Source organism: Rhizopus microsporus, assembly GCF_002708625.1.
Source record: "Rhizopus microsporus ATCC 52813 unplaced genomic scaffold scaffold_13, whole genome shotgun sequence".
Taxonomy (NCBI): domain Eukaryota; kingdom Fungi; phylum Mucoromycota; class Mucoromycetes; order Mucorales; family Rhizopodaceae; genus Rhizopus; species Rhizopus microsporus.
Window position 1 is genome coordinate 608551 of NW_019671928.1, and position 17491 is coordinate 626041.

Genomic DNA, 17491 nt, shown 5'->3' on the forward strand with positions numbered 1-17491 from the left:
CATCAATTAAAGTTTGTTGTGTAATAGATATAATAAACGCTTTTGATTCTGATTATGTTCCATTTTTTTTCTCATACGGTTTATAAACATGGACTATTATCACGAACTAATACAAAAAATCGGACATCATGAAAGATACAAGACAATTCTGGGTGCAGCAGTAGCATCAGTAACCACAATCTATCTTCTCAAAAGAGTTATAAGCGGTATGTCCAAGAAAAAACCTGTTGAATTCAAGGGTATCCCTGTTCCCAAGGGAGAATACTTTTATCTTGGTAAATACATAAATACATATATAAAATATGGATTTACCCACTTATGATGGTCAACAATAGGACATGCACCGTTATTAGGCAAGAGACCAGGAGAAGTTATTACCAAATGGCACCAAGAGTATGGTCCAATCATTAGGATAAAGATGGGTGTTCAAAACTGGTTATTACTTGGTGATCCTCAAGTCGCTCATGAAATCCTTGTCTCTAAAGGATTAGTGACAGCAGGTAGACCAGAACACACGTTCTTGGGAAAAATTCATGGAAAGGGCGGAAGGTAATGTGTGATCAAGGTTATTACAATGACGACTCATTATAGTCTTAGAGGAGTTGTTATGGTAGACTATGGGGAGAAATGGAAGGACGCTCGAAATGCACTTTTACATATCCTTTCGCCAAAATCAGTCGATAGTTTATCAAGTATAATCGAAAGAGAAGCCGAAAAAGGCGTAAAGTATATTGTGGAACTTGCAAAATCGGATGGAGCGATTAATCCACTTGATTTTTCTCGTTTTATTGCAATGAATCTGATGTTCTCTGTCGCGTTCAATATCCCTGGTACAGAGTCTTTTGATGATCCTACGTTTAAAGAAATGTTGCATTTCGTAGAGAGAAATGCTCATTTCATTGACCTGTCTAACGATGCCAGTGTCATGTTTCCCATCATGAAGTTGCCAGAAGCATTATTTGGAAAAGAGAAAAAGATGAAGCGTTATGTGGATGATGAGTATTTCCCTTTTATGAGACGAATTATCAAACGCGCTCGTGAAAGCGATGGCGATAGCCTAGTAAAGAAGGTTGATAGCATAAAGAATGAACATCGTATCGATGAAATAGGTGTAACCGTTCTTATGAGTAAGTACAATAGAAGCACTATAGGACTAAAGTATAACTTGTTTTTTTTCTTTTTTCTTTTAGGTGAGATTCTTTCTGCAGGATCCGATACTGTAGCCCTCAGCATGACATGGTCTATTGCGCTTCTCTGCAACTATCCTGATGTTCAAGAAAAGATTTATCAAGAAATCAAGACTTTTATTAAAGAGCATGGGCGCCATCCAACCTTTGCTGACAGGGAAGCAATGCCTTACTTTATTGCATTTCAAAAGGAATGTGTCAGATATCGTCCTGGAATGGATTTAGGCATGCCTCACAAGGCTACGGAGGACTGTAAGTAATCTAATATACTTATACGTTTCATACTAAGCTTGTAACTAGTTCTCTACAAGGACAGTCTTATACCAAAGGGCACCATACTAGTTTCTAACCTTCATACCTTACACAGCGATCCAAACAACTTTGCTGATGCAGATAAATTCATGCCTGAGCGATATCTAAATGATACACGATCAATGTATGCCGCAAGCAAAGGCAACTATCAAACACGAGATCATTACACTTTTGGATGGGGCAGACGTATCTGTCCAGGCATTTACATGGTAATCATTCAATACACGTACACATCCAAATTCATTACTTATCTCCAGACTGATCTTAGGCTGAAGGTGAAATGTTTTATACCATAACGAAATTAATATCAAGATGTATCATTAAGCCAGAACTGTCGTCAACAGGAGAAGAGCTCTATCCTGATTTACAATGTGGTATTAATACCGGTATCAGTATTACACCTGTGCCTTTCAAAATTCGCTTAATTAAGCGTGATATTGATAATAATAATTAAAGATGCTTTAATGGCTATTAAACCTACGGTTTATCGTAAGAAGCAAGTCATGATAATAATAATACAAAGCAAAATAAGCATATTAATTAATAAGCAGCAGCAACCCCCTTCTTTCTCGGATCGCTAGCAGCATGTAAAGTACCATTAGAGAACTTTCTAATAGCTTGTGATGCTGAGACAGTACCCGTTTCAGCCAAGTTTTGCAGCTAAAAGTAAAAAAAAAAAAAAAGAGTGAATATACGCTTAGATATTATAATTCATAATAGTTACAGTATGGCCTATTTTCTCTAATTGATTTAATATATTCACATCATAACCTGTCTCAAATCCTACAACATTGGGAAATAGTTGATGGTGAATTCTAGGTGCACTGACAGCATCAAACACATTGTCACCAAAGTCGTATGTGTTCAAGATAACCTACAAAAGAAAAAAAGAAAAAAAAGACATTACGAAATGCATAGATCAAATATTCTTCTTCATCTTTTACATTCAATGTAGCTGTCAATATTTGTGATCCTCCTGAGCCTCCAACAGCCATTTCAAGCTTGTTATTTTCTCCTTCGATAATAGTTGGTGTGATAGTAGATAAGGGTCGTTTACCAGGTGCTACGTATATCAGAAGATTAGATACTAGAATAGTTTAAGAATACAAAAACGTACCAGCATAGTTGTATACACTTGGATACAATCCAAAGTTATTAGGAATTCCCGGGATAGAGAAATCATCCATTTCGTCGTTTAAGATGATGCCTGTCACAGGATCCATAAACTTTGCACCAAACATCAAATTCACTGTAGATGTAAGCGACACAGCGCCATCCTCTTTATCTATAACTGAAAGGTGCATGGTTCCATGAGGATCTTTTGTATCGAATTTAGGATGGTAATATAAGGGTTCAAATGTTCTATCCTAAAAAAAAAAAAAAAAGTGTCAGATACACTGCAATACACTCTTTGTTCTTACATCTGATATATTCTTGCGAACGTAGTCAGCCCAATCCTTGCTGATGATTTCTTCTATACGTTTCTGGTTATGAATAAAGTCGGGATCACCCAATTCAGTTCTAAATGCATATCCAAATTTGAGAGCTTCGACAAGTCTATGTATATTCAGGGCAGTCGGGCCGTCATTTTGAAAGTTGTAGGCTTCAATAATGTTCAATACACTAAGAAGCGCTGGCCCACTTGTAGGTGCTGAGCATGTAACCACTTTTTTACCGTGATAAGAGGTACTGATCGTAGGACGGATAAGAGGTTTATAATTTCTCATATCTTCCATTGTTAGAATACCGCCAGCTGCTTGTGTTGCATTGACAATTGTTTGGGCAATTATGCCCTGAAAAGGAAAATGTCAGTTGCATGATATGTGACAATCAGCTAGTATATACCTCATAAAACACATCAGCTCCTTCTTCTGCAATGACCTTCAATGTCTGGGCCAGTTTAGTTCTTTTGATAATATCGCCTGGTTGAGCTATAACACCTGTAGGAGCATAAACTTCTGCAAATCCTGGTTCTTTTTCGATCCAAAGTTTTGATTTCTGTAAAGTTCATTCAGTAAATTCAATGTTGCTATTCATCTACATTACCAGTAATTTGCTGTAGAGCAAGTCTGTTACTTCAAATCCTTCTTCTGCAACCTTGATAGCAGAAGCAAATAAATCCTTCCAAGGAAGCTTTCCGTATCTAATTTACAATATGAGCACATTTTCCCCCTTGTTTTAGTTCAGTTTATACCTTTCATGTGCCAACTGAAATCCTCTTATTTCTCCACTATAAAAAAGCCAACTGATCAGCACATGCTTCATACCTTTCTCATTCTCACTTACGGTACTCCTACAGCCAAACCTCCCCTTTGAGCTGCCATTGGATCATTGACAAACATATCTTTATGTGATGCAGCAGGCGCTGATTCACGAAAATCAATAAACTCAAAGGTTCCATTGGGTGAACGAATAAGCATGAATCCACCACTAGAAAAAGCAGATCAATATCTATTATCCATTTCCCCTCACAAAACCGAAACTCACCCTCCGATACCTATTCATGAGCCAATGAATATGACGCAATCTTTATCACGTATTATATTACCTGTTGCAAAGCTATTGACGACGCCAATACAGAGAGCAGAAGCAATGGCTGCATCAACAGCGCCTCCACCATCCTTCAATACTAAAGTAAAGTCATGTTATTGCACAAGTCTGGAATACCAAGTATATTTACTATCAAGTCCTGCATCAGAGCATTCTTTTAACTCAACTGCTACTGCGCCTTGGTGTCCCACCACTAGGTGAGGTTCAGTATCATTCTCTATATGTGTAGTTCAATGCATTATATTATTGCGGTCAAAGAATCTCTCTCTCTTTTTTTACCGGAGTATATGTCAATAGCAACCCTTTTGAACGGAAGCGAGGCGGTAGCAGAGATAAACATAAACATAATAACTGAAGCTGTAAATATAAACAGCCTGTTTCTCTTGATCTTTCTTTCATTTTGCCCCATGAAGGGCTGACTTTCTTCGTCAACTGCAACCATTATCTCAAACAAGAAAAAAACAAAAAACAAAAAAAAAGCAAAGACCGTTGATAAAATCCCAATGAATTTGTCCCTATTGCTCGTCACGCAATTGTATTCCCAAGACTAAAAAAAACGTTTATCCTCACAAATAGATATCCATTGTGTATGCGTATATGAGCGTGTGTGTGTCTGTGTCTGTGTATATGCCTTTATTTTGTTTTACCAAAATCGTATTTATTTATAAAATGCAAGTGATTTATGTGTTGTTCAAAATCCAATTTATTTTTCCTATTAAAAAAAAAACAGTGAGAATCAAGTGTGGATAGCAACAAAAAAAACTTACAGGAATTTCGATTTCACCAGCGTCAATAGCATCTTGAATATCCTTGGGGCTTTGACCATCGACGGTACAACCAACAGAGAAAGCGGTACCAAGGATTTCCTTGACAGTACCCTTGAGTTCACGAGCCAAGGACTTGAAGCGCATGGTACGAGCAATTTCAATAACATCATCAAGAGAGATGTTACCAGAGTGCTTGATGTTCTTTTCCTTCTTACGGTCACGAACAGGTTCCTTAAGAGCCTTGATGACTAAAGAGGAAGCGGAAGGAACAACGGAAACTTGGGCTTGACGGTTTTGAATGGTCAATTGGACAGTGACACGGAGACCCTTCCAGTCCTTGGTACCCTTGGCGATATCTTCACCAACCTTCTTGGGGGACAAACCGAGAGGACCGATCTTGGGAGCGAGGGCACTTGAAGCACCAACTTCACCACTAAATTATGTACATGAGTTACATTATTCTAATGTTGTATATATATCTCGTCTTACCCAGTAGCACGAAGGTAGATGATCTTTACCTCACTAGGATCGAACTTGGGTGGCATCCTACAATAATCATGTTGGTTCTGGCGTAAATGGATGGATTATGATGGTGTGATGCTTACCTGTAATATGTTGAGAAAGGGAGGTTTTATCAATGCCCCCACCTTTTCCCTTATACTTCATGTTGTAGAGGTAAGAGCAGGGCGCTACTTTACCATGAAGGAATGTCCGGTCCGGACTTTTTTTTTTCGTAAGGCAGGTCTTTGAGTAGACATTTGACCAGACATTCAAAGAAGCGACTTTGTTTAATAACGTAGCCAGTTTGGGAATACGGAAGGCCTTAAAACTAGAGTTGCGGAAGCATGCGATCAAGTTCTCAGAAACCATCTGTGTAACTTTGCACAGCATTCAGTTAAAGTATTTGAAGACTGTTTGAACGAGCTTCCCGTATAAATTGCATAGGAAAATAGACCCTATATCCCATAGGTAGGAACCATTTTTCAAAAAACGATTTAATTCTTTTTTTTTTTTTTGGTCGCCACAAGGGCCCAAAAGTTTTGTGATTTTACCTGAAATAAAGCTAAACGGGAACAGCATCACAAACATCAATAATTCTTGTACTGAAGGCTTTAGCATCATTAAGTTTATCACGCTTTAGATTATATACAATTTCTAAACACTGTAATTTGGAAACGCCCCTGTTATATTTAAAAACACTATGGTTTATTTTATGCAGAATTGAATATAGATAGATATTCATCCGCTATCTTCGTCGGTAAAGCTTGGTGGGAACCATAGCTCCCTAATCCAAGAACCTATATCGTTGTCCACGTTATCAGCACTATCAACTTTGAGTGTCGATCTATCCATTCTTTTTTTACTGTTTACTTCAGCTGATCTTTCCATATCAGAAATGAATTCAAATAGACCCAACGATAAACCTTGATATAAATAATGTATATGAATAGAGAGTCTCCTTCACAACTAATGCATTGATTATAATTGCCTTAAAAAACCTTTGATTAAATTTTGCACTTTTGTAGATCCTAGACAATTCTTCATAATTGGGTGTTCAAAAGAAATCACTTGGATAATTTTATACAAGCCATTTTGATGTAGTTCCATATAACAAATTACGGCGTCATATCCAAGGATTTGTATGAAAGGTGTCTTGATTCTAGAAATCGATCGTCGATTTATGAGATAAATCTTCAAAAGCTCGTTTAGCTGGCTTTTTGTTGTAAGAATCAACTTTGTCTTGTCTGTAAAATATTTCCAGTTGATAATGCTGATACCAGCGTCTTCTGTAACCCAATCATGTTTATTAAACACTTTATCCAATAAACGAAAATCAAGCTTGATGTATATGGATGGCTTATTCTTCAAATGGAGTGGAACAGTGTCATCCCGTTGTGTTATACTATGTTAATACGGTTCTTCTATTTGTTATTTTTCTTCTTATAAATGAAGCTTGTTGTATTCAGCTTTATTATTAAAAAAAGGTTATTAAATCGACAACATATGAATTAGATTCTTTATTAAAAAGAGTTGAATATTATCAAATTAAGTTTGTGCGAGAGTTTACTTGGGTAGAGAATCTTTGCTGTTTATATTAATGTCGTAAGTGTGATTATTTATCAATGTTGTCAGCACCCTTACTCTTCACATGCGATAGAGGAATGTAAAGTAGAATGTATGCTCTACTGTAAAATTATATTCGAGCTATTATAATGATTTATATCAAACGCGTCAATACCTGGTAAACAAAATCGTTTTGTAATCAGCTTTCAAGTACCATTCTGCCTATTAGCAAACGACACCTTACATGCCACAGGCTATACAAAGCTCACTCGCCTGCCTTTCCCCCAACCACGTTCCTCACAGCTTCAGACACTGGAAATTAATGCTACATCCTTATATCAGATGCTTATCTCAGAGCCCAATCCTCTCAGCATTGCAGATTTTTATAATAACAAAATTGATTCCATCTAGTACGCACGATCGAATAAAGGCGCTGTACTCTGTTCAATATTCGATATGGCTCAAATCAAGAAAGGCTGTGAATCATATAATCTTGCTTCTGCTCGAAATATCAAAATACTACCAGGTATGCGAACGTGTAGAGTATTGGGTTCAAAGAAGTCAAGGAAGCTGGCGATGTTGCAGCAGAAAAACCAATTGATCATCTTTCGCGTACTTTTAATCACCCTCTGGCCATAAATGAAAGCAAGAAGAGCTCTCCTGATTTACAACGTGAAATCGATACTTTGCAGCATAAAGTCAACAACCTAAAGGATAACCTACGCACCTTACTCAAATCTGATCTGGTGACGAAGCTGTCTGCAGAGATAAAGACAATCAAGGTTGAATTGACGAGTGAACATAAAGATGAGGTGATAACAAAACTCAAAGTTGCCAAAAAGAAAAGACATGACGCGCATCTTGCGATTAAAAAACGTTGATCTAGCAAATCCGTCCTAAATCAAGAACTTTACTATTGAAGGAATATATACTATTCACTTTGCATGCTTTCTACTTAATTTATAATAAAAGATCTGAAGAATATTCAAGACTAGTTACAGTAAATACCGCTAATGAGAGCATGCCTTGAATATAAGTCTTTTGATTTTTTGTAACGAAAGGATGATATCGGAATAGCCTCATTGACACACAGAGAACTGCATCACCTTTTTTGTAAAACTGTCCAAGTTGGCTTTTTCGTGATTCAAAGCTGGCGTAATAACGAATCATAGGGCAAAACTAAGGGCAGAGGCTGATCCTTATTTCTGTTAAATCTACTTTTTCTAAATGTCGGCAGAAATACTTGTTTCTGTCTCATGAGGGAGTATACAATAAGACTATCGGCCTAAACCTCTTGTCTTGCTTAGTATGACGTGTATTTGCAGTTTGTTAAACTCATAGATAGCAATTGAAGATAAGTCAATCGATACCCGCCTTGACCAACTTGTGCTACTATCTGATGAACGCCCTGATTTGTAGCTTATATCAACAAACACTGGCTCATTTCTTGATTGAGAAATATAAAATCAATCAATTCTTAAGACAGTTGATATCATCAATAATAGAATCATTTCTTGATACCACGTATTGATAGAATACAGATGCGCTATTTTTAAATAAATATCGTGCGGATTTTACAAGATATAAAAACGTGCGACCTTATCTTTGAAAACACACAGACGGAAGCATTTGCTTCGAGTGGAGTCTAAAAAAACCTATAGTATAGTTAAACAAATACATTGATAGAGAAGATGGCTTTAGATAGTTTGCTAATGATGACAAATAAGATATTCTTGATATCATTTATCATTCATTATTTTTCATTGGATTCTAAATCATTGAAAAAAAGTGAGTTAAAAAAATTATTTTATTATCTTTTCAAATATCGTTCCCGGATTTTACAGTAGCACATGCAGGTTGCATTGTCCAGACAAGAAATAACGAATGTTTGCCCGTTCCTATCTTTATCCCTTTTCCCGGTTCTAGAACAAGTCCCCAGACAGAAAGAAGTCATAAACAGAGCATTGTGTAATCAATAAAGTTGTCCCTTCATTCCAGATGATGACAGTCAACAATTCTTTTTTTTTTTAATTATTTTCTTGATACATATTCAGCTTAACGTCAAGCGGTCTTTATTTTTCTGCAAAGATAAAAAAATTAGGGCAAAAGGCGGGAAGATCCGGAATTTTTTTATAAATCAGACATTTTATGGATTTATACTTGGCAACTTGTATGTGTAAAAGGTAAATATAGACAGAGCTCATCGAAGGGGATCAATTGATGCTATTTACGAGTAAAATTAATAAAGGAATTAAAGTGATATCATTAAATCAATAAAAATTATTATTCAAAGGGAGATCAATCAGTTTGGAAAGGCACGAAAACGGGAAAATAATAATATATGTCCTGATTAGCCTTTGATTTCCGCTAATAAAGGAAATTGAAGTAAATGTTATATAAGTAGGAGCCTATTTTTTATTTATTTATTTTTTTCTATTTCATTAACGCTGATATGTCATCTACCACTACTACCACGGATACTTCTTTACTTCACCCACTTGATATGCCTGAGATATCATCTAGCAATAGCAGCCGACGAACAAGTATCTCATCCATACACGAAGAAGATTGGAGCCAATTATTATCTCAATTCGACGCTCATCCTGATATCTTGATGCTCATTCAACAATGTAAAAAGGAAGAAGATAACCGTCGTCATGAAGAAACCAAGATGAAATTGAAAGAATACCAGCTCTATTGCGAATTACAAAAGAACCTGTAAACAACAAAAAAGAAAGACTTCACTCCTTTTTCTCTCTCCTTGGCTTTAGTTACACCCACATCTATTGAACATATGCTCTGTATGGCGTGTATGTGTGTGTGTATCGCACGCGGCAGGTACACGCGCGCATATACACAGATAAACGCGCAAAAAAAAAAACTCAATGCGACAATACGTCCACTCCTTATCTTGATTATTTTTATATGACTTTAAAGGGCAGCAAAACAAAAAAACAGTTTATGGGCTGCTGTATTAAAATTTTGCTTTAAAATAAAATTATGTTCTCTCGTTTCACAGACGCGTTCTTTCTTGTTCCCGTGTTTTTTTTTTTTTTTTCAATGATTTTAACTGACGATTCCATTCAAGCTTTTAAAGTACAATTACAACAATCTATCATTGTGTGTTCAGAAAGAGGCTTATTTTATGCTTCTAAATGGTAAAATAAGCTAATGACAATTATAACAATTATTTAAAATGATTGTCACTTAGGGCAGCTGAAGTGTTGAATGGTATTAAGGACGACTTTCTCGATGACAAAGTTCCATTCACACAAAATGAAGTTCATATACCAACAATATCAACTTATCATACAGACTATGAATCATCATTACCACCCCTTTCAGAACGAGATTATAACCTGTACCAGTATGCAAAGACTCTATTCAACATTCGACACTTTCACAGCGTCATGGATGTCTTGGGTCAATCTAAACATCCCAAGCTTTATTTTCTAAGGCTTTATGCAAAATATTTGGTAGACACAATCAGAAGGAATAGCGCAATAGAAAGGTTGTATAATAATTTTTTCAAGCTGCTTTTTTATTAGGCAGGCGAAAAGAGAAAAGAAGAATTCAGTCAGGACGTTCTGGGAGCGACAGAACAGACGAGAGCAGATAATGCAGAACTAGAGTCCATCTATCGAGAGCTACATGAGGATTATGAGCATGGGAGATTAGATGCGTTTGGATTGTATCTGTACGGTATTGTATTGAAAAAGCGGCAGCTGGCATTCAGAGCTGCCGCCATATTATTAGAATCCATTCGTAAATATCAGTATAACTGGTCTGCATGGGTAGAGCTGGCGACACTAGTGCAGACTAAAAAAATGTTTATGGACCTGAGAGCCTTATTGAATCGAGAGTTCGAGACGAGTGTCATGAAAGAGTTCTTTTTGGCAAAGTTGTGCATTGATTTAAATCAACCTGGCAACTTCTTTAAGGATATCATGGACCCTTTGGATCAATATTTTTCTCGTAGTGCCTATGTTTTATCTCAATGGGCAACCTTTTATTATGATTCAATGGGTAAAGCAAACGAATAAGCTATAGTTGCTAGACTAACTTTCTCTCTCTATATTTTTAGACTATAATGAATCACTTGTGCTTTTTGAAGAACTGCGTAACTCATATCCTTCTCGATTGGACGATATGGACGTTTTTTCAAATTTGCTCTATTTACAAAATCTAAAGCATAAACTATGTACACTTGCCTTGGAATGCGAGAAAATAGACAAGTATCGACCAGAGACCTGCTGTGTACGTGGTAAGCAAATGATAATTATGTACGTTATCTGCGTATGACTCATAGTATGTATAGGAAACTATTGTGTTCTAAAACACGAAACTGCAGAATCTGTAGAGTATTTCAAAAGGGCCATCAAGTTAAATAGAAGCTACCATCTTGCTTGGACTTTGTTAGGCCACAGTTATTTCGAGCTTCAAGATCTGAGTGCAGCTATTGAGTGTTATAGGCGTGCAGTGGGTAAGTCATATGATTGTATCCGCTCTAACTTTATATCTTACTCTATTCTTTGAAAGAGGTCAACAACCGAGATTACAGGTCATGGTTTGGACTGGGCCAAGTCTATGAAGTCATGAAATATCCATATGATGCACTCTACTACTACCATAAAGCCACTAATTTACGACCACGAGATAGTAGAATGTGGGCAGCTCTATCTGGATGTTATGAAGTATTAAAACAACATGATGAAGCGTTGAACTATAAGCATAGAGCTGAGGCATGTGATAGATTGAAAGATAGATCGGAAATGGTACAGATAGCAGAAATATTCAAGAGAAGAGGAAGGCTTGATATAGCCATTGACTTTTACCACAAGATCTGGCAACGCTCAGTTCAAGAGGTAATATTTTGTTATGTAAGCTTTTTATATTAACTCTTGTATGTCTATAGAATGCCATTGATGAAATAACTGCAGACATTAGTATACAGTTAGCAAGATATGCCATGTCAAAGAATCAGCTACATGATGCTGAACAATATGCTATCACATCTCTCAATATGAGCCATCCTGTAAGCTTACAGAATATTCTCAATAACGTCTTATCTTACACTTTTATAGTACCATGAACAAGCAAGAGATATTTTAGATGAGATAGGCCGATTAAGTAAAGCCAGTGTGTAAAAATAGCCTGAATACTCTAGTAAAACAATACCACACAATGATTTGAACTGATTGTAATATAAAAGAACTTACCTATATAAACCACTTAAATTTATATTCTCATACATATACTCCATAAGCTATCGGACTACTTTGGCCAGGAACAAAAAGGACACTTTCTAAACTGTTCACGTGAGCCATTACCATCCAAAGCTCCAATCACGGAGCTTTCATGTATAAACGGACTTGCAAGAAACCAGTTTTTTTATTTTATACCATTATCAATAGCTTCAAAATCACATTACCATCGAAAATAAGGGATGAACCTTTGTATCTTTAGTCTTGTCGATCACTAAGGGTCATAAAGTTCTTTTCTTTGTTAATATATGGGATAGCATACCCTTTGTTTATCACTGACAACATATATTATGTTTATATACCTTTATCTGATCTACTTCCATAAAAAATCTCTATATTGATGAGTATCATAAAGATCATCAAGATATCTAGTTTGCCATTGTTCTATTGATAACCACAATGGTATTTGGTCACACATTTTCCAGAAACTACAGTTCTCTAAATAATTTAAACTCATCTACTACTCTAAACATAGTAACCCCTTTGATGTCTACAAATTAATCCCCTTTTTTTTCTTTATTGTTTCTTTTTTCTCATTCCTTTCCTTTCATATAATGTCGAAGAATAGGTCAACAGGATCGACCACATATTCTGCACTTTCGGCTTCTAGTAGACAAACTACTTCGTCTATTCAAGAGACTTCAGCAAAGATTTACTTTGTAGAATTACAGAAATATCTTTCATTCATATTAGCCAAAGGTACTGTATATATATATACATAAAAGAGAGAGAGATATTAAACTTGTCTGTATAGAGGCATCAGAAGGTGTACCACCTACGAGATCAACAGCTCGACAAAAGTTGTCAAGGCTAAACAATTTACAATTTCACGAATTGGCAACAGATGTTTATGACGAACTTATACGAAGAAACTCTGATAATCACCGTAAGGCGCTTTAGAAAAAACTTGTATTTTGTCTGAACTTTTCTTTAGGATCATTTTTACCAGTCCGAGAAGACTTTCACCCAAGACGAAACCAAGCAAGACAAAAGTTGGCAACCCTTCCAAGCTCAAGGTTTAGAGATCTTGCGAGTGACGTATATCATGAATTGAGACGAAGATATTCACATATTATCATGACTGAGCAAGTAAGTAACAAATATATATATATATATATAAATGTATTAATGATTGACACGTGTATACCAGACACCGCCTGTGCCGAGGCCGACCAAAGCAGAACCACAAGCACAGCCAAGTCAGTCGACCAATATTGTACCAGTCAAAGGCATGATGAGTGTTGAATCAATAGACTTTTCGGATGATGAACAACATCGACAACAACCATCAATGCCTCCACCACCTGTAACAGAAAATTTGGATAGTCTGATGGCAGATTTAGGCAATATGGTGAAACCTCGGACGGAAAATTCAACAGAAATCAATGTATGTGTCAATAAAGAAAGAAAAAGAGAGACGTTAATTAATTACCTAATAGAAAAATAGCTCAACAGAACTGGAAAATATGCGATATGAATATGAATTGAAAATATCGGCCATGGCAAAGCGAATCAAGCAATTGGAATTATCATCAGAGGTATTATTTTTTTTTTTCGGATATACAAGAAAGAAAGGTATGAATTATTTTTGCATAGGATACCAGGATACCTAATGGATCAGATACAAAATATTATGTAAGTGTATATATTGATGCTACGGTAATGATATTGATTATAGAATAGAAAGCGAATGATGAATATAGACAATTGGAGGAAAGATATAACAAATTATTAAACGAACATGAAGAACAACAGCAAGTAAGTGTGAGGACGGATAAAAGAAAACGAGTTTTGATTATTTTAAAAGGCAGTGAAAGAAGTCAAAAACGAGATTAGAATATTGATTGAAGAACTCAAGAGTTTATCAGAAAAGAACGAAAGTTTAAGGATCCAAAAGGAACAAGCGGATGCAACAATACAGTCATTAACAGAAGAAACAAAATCATGGAAGACCAAATACGAGGGTATCAGTATGGAGCTTAGGAATTATAAAGTGAGATCCATGCAATTCGATCACAATGATATATCAAAAGAGTTCTTTCTGAAACCAACATCGAATGGAGCAATAGGACATCAATATATAATAGAGTATCAGACTGCGATTGATGAATTAATGAGAACATCTCGATCGACCAAGCCATCCGAAGTCTTGACTACAATGAGGACAATTGTGATGGCATGTAAATCAATTACGACCGAGGTAGAACAATATGAAGTCAAGACAGGTTTATCTGAGGCAGACCAGTCCAGTCTATATGAAATCAAAAAGAGATTTTCAACAGGACTGTCCAGCCTACTGTCAGCAGCCACGAGTTTTGCCAATGGCATGGGGATTACGCCTGTTAGTTTAGTGGATGCAGCGGCCATTACACTTACGATGACAATTGTTGATCTTGTGAAACTGTTAGGCATGAGATCGATTGCAAGTGATAAAACAATAGGACCATCTTCAACTAGAACAGCAACAGCAACAAATGACATACTGAACCCACATCAATTATCTGTAAAGTCAACAACATACATACATTAAAACTAGCTTTATTTATTTTACCGTGTTTTTTTTTTATTATAGCAATTCTTAAAAAAAGAGACTGACCAGATTGTTGCATCTGTACAAAACTTATTAAGCGCATTAAGATCTAACGATAAAGGCTTATTTAACATTATTACATCCATTATAAACATTGTATCGAATATCATCAATGTATCAGAAAAGACACTTACTTATCATGATAAATACAAGGCTCGAGGCACAACCATCTTAAAGGATCTTAAAAAATGCAACGACAAGATTGTGAATGTAAGGGATACATCGTTTTCCAATAGCAATCAAGTACCGAATACGATAGCAAAAAGAAATCTTGCTCAAGAATCTTATGACATTGCAAAATATACTAAAGAGCTCATCAACATGCTGGATACGTGGTGAATGTAAATAAAGCATTTAAATATATATATATTTATACACTTCAGAAACTATTCGCATACAATTTAAAACCAATAACAATTACACTTTATTTGATTTTCTATGTCTTCTTTATTATTAAAAGACAATGAATTTTGTCTTTTTGAGAAAAGATAAATGTGGTCAACACTTATGAATAACATGTAACTGAAAAAAGTTGTTAGACTTCATATAAATAGTCTGGCCTTAACTCCTTTTTCTTTTCTTTTCTTCTTTAGACCAAAAAGTAAGACCAGCTATTCGCTAGCTAGCCCTAAGGTATGCTATATTCTTTAGTTTGTAAGAAACTGATATGTAGTATTATAGGTGACAATCGAAGCTAACCCGAGTAGCTTGCTTCTTACCAAACCTTGGTCCCATCCACTTTCTTTCTTGCTCGCTTCTCTTTTCTCTGGCTTGCTTCTTTTCTTTTTCTTTTCTTGCTCTTTCCGGGTTGGCTATCGCTAGCCCAACCCATGATGCACTTCAGGTAAGATATTAATAATCTCTTTTTTTTTTCTCATAAAACTCTCTTCTTTATAATGTAAGCATTTAATATCAATGTCAATAACTGATGTACTAATCATTTCTTTTAAATGTCATTCTTTTGCTTCTGATGGGCTCTTTTGTTATTAATTGTTGTTTTACTTTGTTGTCTGAAATTATCATTTTTTTATCAGTGAATAAAGTGTAACGGTTTATTATTATTATCTGATTCATTCATTTACAAGCGCCTTTTTCTTTTTTGACTGAGGCTGTGGTTCAGATTGTGGTTGCAACGGTGGTTGCAGGCTTTGTGGTTGTAAATGGGGTTGAGAGCATTGTTGCTGTACAGAAATAGAGTTGCGTCGACTTACAGTACCATTATTACTACCACTTGTCGTCGCAATGGACACGCTACTACCGATTCTCGGCTTTGGCCTGTCATATATATGGCACTAAAGAAAAGGATGAGTCAGTTGTTTATAAACTATAACCACCATTTACCTTATGAGCGTGTCTATACCAAAGCACGCTATTCTTACGTTTTGAGTTACAAATCGGAACATATTCTTTACACTGATGACATAATCCTTCCAGTATATCATGTTCGCCTGGTCTTTGTTCTAAGGGCTGTTGAAACGGTTTACCCGATACAGAAGAGATACCATGAAAAAACTGCTTATGGTACCAGTAAGCACTATTTTTCAATTGTAACCATTTTCCTGGCTGACAGGTATCACAATAACCCTCTTTTGATTGGCCTGTGTATCTAACCCATTTTGGTGTATACTCGTCACCTTCATATCTTAATTTTTGACGTCTAGGAATGGCATTTGCGTCCTTTTCGGCAGCTTGCATATCAGCTTCTGTAATGATTGGATAATCTTCTGGGTACTTTTGATCATCATTATTCTCCTGCTTGATTCCATCGGTCGTTCCAGACGATGGTTCCCCTCGAGGCCGTTTTCGTTTGCCATCTTGCTTACCATCCTCGTCTTCGGCAGCAGTGGATGGGTTATTCGTCTGATCGTCACTGTCGCTGACTTTAGTCTCCTCAATGATATCATTCATGGTGTTACTAGTAAGATTGTTATTGCTGACCATCTTATTCCACACAGAGATGTCATTTGGAGAAGCAACGCTCAAGCGTCTGCTTGGCACATCCGACATAGGCGGACCTATGGTTGGAGGGATATCAAACTGTTGAGACAGAAAGCGTCTGTGTCTCACGGGTTCATTCATTTTCCTATTGTTTGTCACGCTAGATTCGTTTCTAGACCAAGGCAGTTGTTCAAATTGAATCGTTGGATGAGGTTGTGGTGGATGAGTAACCGATGACGAGCCGAATCTATCTTGTTGCTGTTGCTGTTGATATATATCTGGTAATGAACCTCGGTGATCGACTGCGAACGGAATAGACTGCGCAGAATGAAATGACTGATTGTTATTAAAAAACTCAACTCCTACAGCGACTGAGTGTCGTCTTTGATTGAATCTCGAGGGTGAGATGAACGCTTGTTGTGAATAGAACGTGTCATCGGGAGGAGGGGTATATTGTTGTTGTTGTTGCTGTTGTTGTGTTTGCTCAGATAGATCAAAGTTATAAAAGTCTATGTACATCAATTGTTCAGTATTTCTTCTTTATAAAAAAAAAAAAAAGGAAATAAACCTGGTGGCTGCGATGATTGTTGTTGTTGTTGAGATTGTACAGTTGTTGGCGGTACAGCTAAAGGATGATCTAATAATGGAAACATATTCATCATTAGGGCTTGCGTATCGATATTTGTACTATCATCCATTATAGGATCATTATCAGTTGATAAAAATCGTAATACATCTGATTGATCTTCTGTCAATTGACCATTATTGTTATTGTTGTTGTTGTTATCTTGTTCATTATTGCTGCTATTATACATTTTT

The 17491-nt window shown here is 36.2% G+C and overlaps 7 protein-coding genes across 7 annotated transcripts; 4 read left to right on the forward strand and 3 right to left on the reverse strand.

Moving 5' to 3' along the window:
• Window positions 1-88: 88 nt before the first annotated feature.
• RHIMIDRAFT_239553 (cytochrome P450) lies at window positions 89-1953 on the forward strand (the record flags this gene model as incomplete). The annotated part of the gene is made up of 6 exons (XM_023609198.1): window positions 89-275; window positions 336-549; window positions 598-1127; window positions 1191-1439; window positions 1488-1708; window positions 1768-1953. 6 exons carry the CDS (start codon window positions 89-91, stop codon window positions 1951-1953), a joined length of 1587 nt encoding a protein of 528 aa, XP_023464442.1.
• An 86-nt stretch (window positions 1954-2039) lies between these two features.
• RHIMIDRAFT_239554 (gamma-glutamyltranspeptidase) lies at window positions 2040-4491 on the reverse strand (the record flags this gene model as incomplete). Its single annotated transcript, XM_023609199.1, has 13 exons — window positions 2040-2159; window positions 2224-2373; window positions 2444-2562; window positions 2617-2866; window positions 2921-3292; window positions 3345-3497; window positions 3546-3642; window positions 3694-3729; window positions 3786-3929; window positions 3987-3996; window positions 4048-4128; window positions 4180-4266; window positions 4329-4491. The coding sequence occupies 13 exons, from the start codon at window positions 4489-4491 to the stop codon at window positions 2040-2042; spliced, it is 1782 nt and encodes a 593-aa protein (XP_023464443.1).
• Window positions 4492-4504: 13 nt separating this feature from the next.
• On the reverse strand, window positions 4505-5361 carry RHIMIDRAFT_217483 (60S ribosomal protein L12; the record flags this gene model as incomplete). The annotated part of the gene is made up of 3 exons (XM_023607330.1): window positions 4505-4761; window positions 4817-5249; window positions 5306-5361. 3 exons carry the CDS (start codon window positions 5359-5361, stop codon window positions 4753-4755), a joined length of 498 nt encoding a protein of 165 aa, XP_023464444.1. The 3' UTR covers window positions 4505-4752.
• A 3928-nt stretch (window positions 5362-9289) lies between these two features.
• On the forward strand, window positions 9290-9920 carry RHIMIDRAFT_259714 (uncharacterized protein). Its single transcript, XM_023611419.1, has one exon. The coding sequence runs from the start codon at window positions 9333-9335 to the stop codon at window positions 9600-9602; it is 270 nt and encodes an 89-aa protein (XP_023464445.1). The 5' UTR covers window positions 9290-9332; the 3' UTR covers window positions 9603-9920.
• Window positions 9921-9938: 18 nt separating this feature from the next.
• RHIMIDRAFT_259716 (TPR-like protein) lies at window positions 9939-12401 on the forward strand (the record flags this gene model as incomplete). The annotated part of the gene is made up of 8 exons (XM_023611420.1): window positions 9939-10038; window positions 10092-10356; window positions 10429-10906; window positions 10965-11144; window positions 11199-11363; window positions 11420-11745; window positions 11796-11915; window positions 11965-12401. Coding segments are annotated over 8 exons (1697 nt in total), but the record flags the coding sequence as incomplete, so codon positions are not given.
• Window positions 12402-12649: 248 nt separating this feature from the next.
• Window positions 12650-15073, forward strand: RHIMIDRAFT_259770 (uncharacterized protein; the record flags this gene model as incomplete). Its single annotated transcript, XM_023611421.1, has 9 exons — window positions 12650-12843; window positions 12899-13030; window positions 13079-13233; window positions 13295-13531; window positions 13584-13682; window positions 13741-13779; window positions 13828-13902; window positions 13952-14647; window positions 14717-15073. Exons 1-9 carry the CDS (start codon window positions 12699-12701, stop codon window positions 15071-15073), a joined length of 1935 nt encoding a protein of 644 aa, XP_023464447.1. The 5' UTR covers window positions 12650-12698.
• Window positions 15074-15804: 731 nt separating this feature from the next.
• RHIMIDRAFT_314704 (uncharacterized protein) lies at window positions 15805-17487 on the reverse strand (the record flags this gene model as incomplete). The annotated part of the gene is made up of 4 exons (XM_023614952.1): window positions 15805-15915; window positions 15946-16026; window positions 16076-17181; window positions 17241-17487. 4 exons carry the CDS (start codon window positions 17485-17487, stop codon window positions 15805-15807), a joined length of 1545 nt encoding a protein of 514 aa, XP_023464448.1.
• Window positions 17488-17491: the final 4 nt, after the last annotated feature.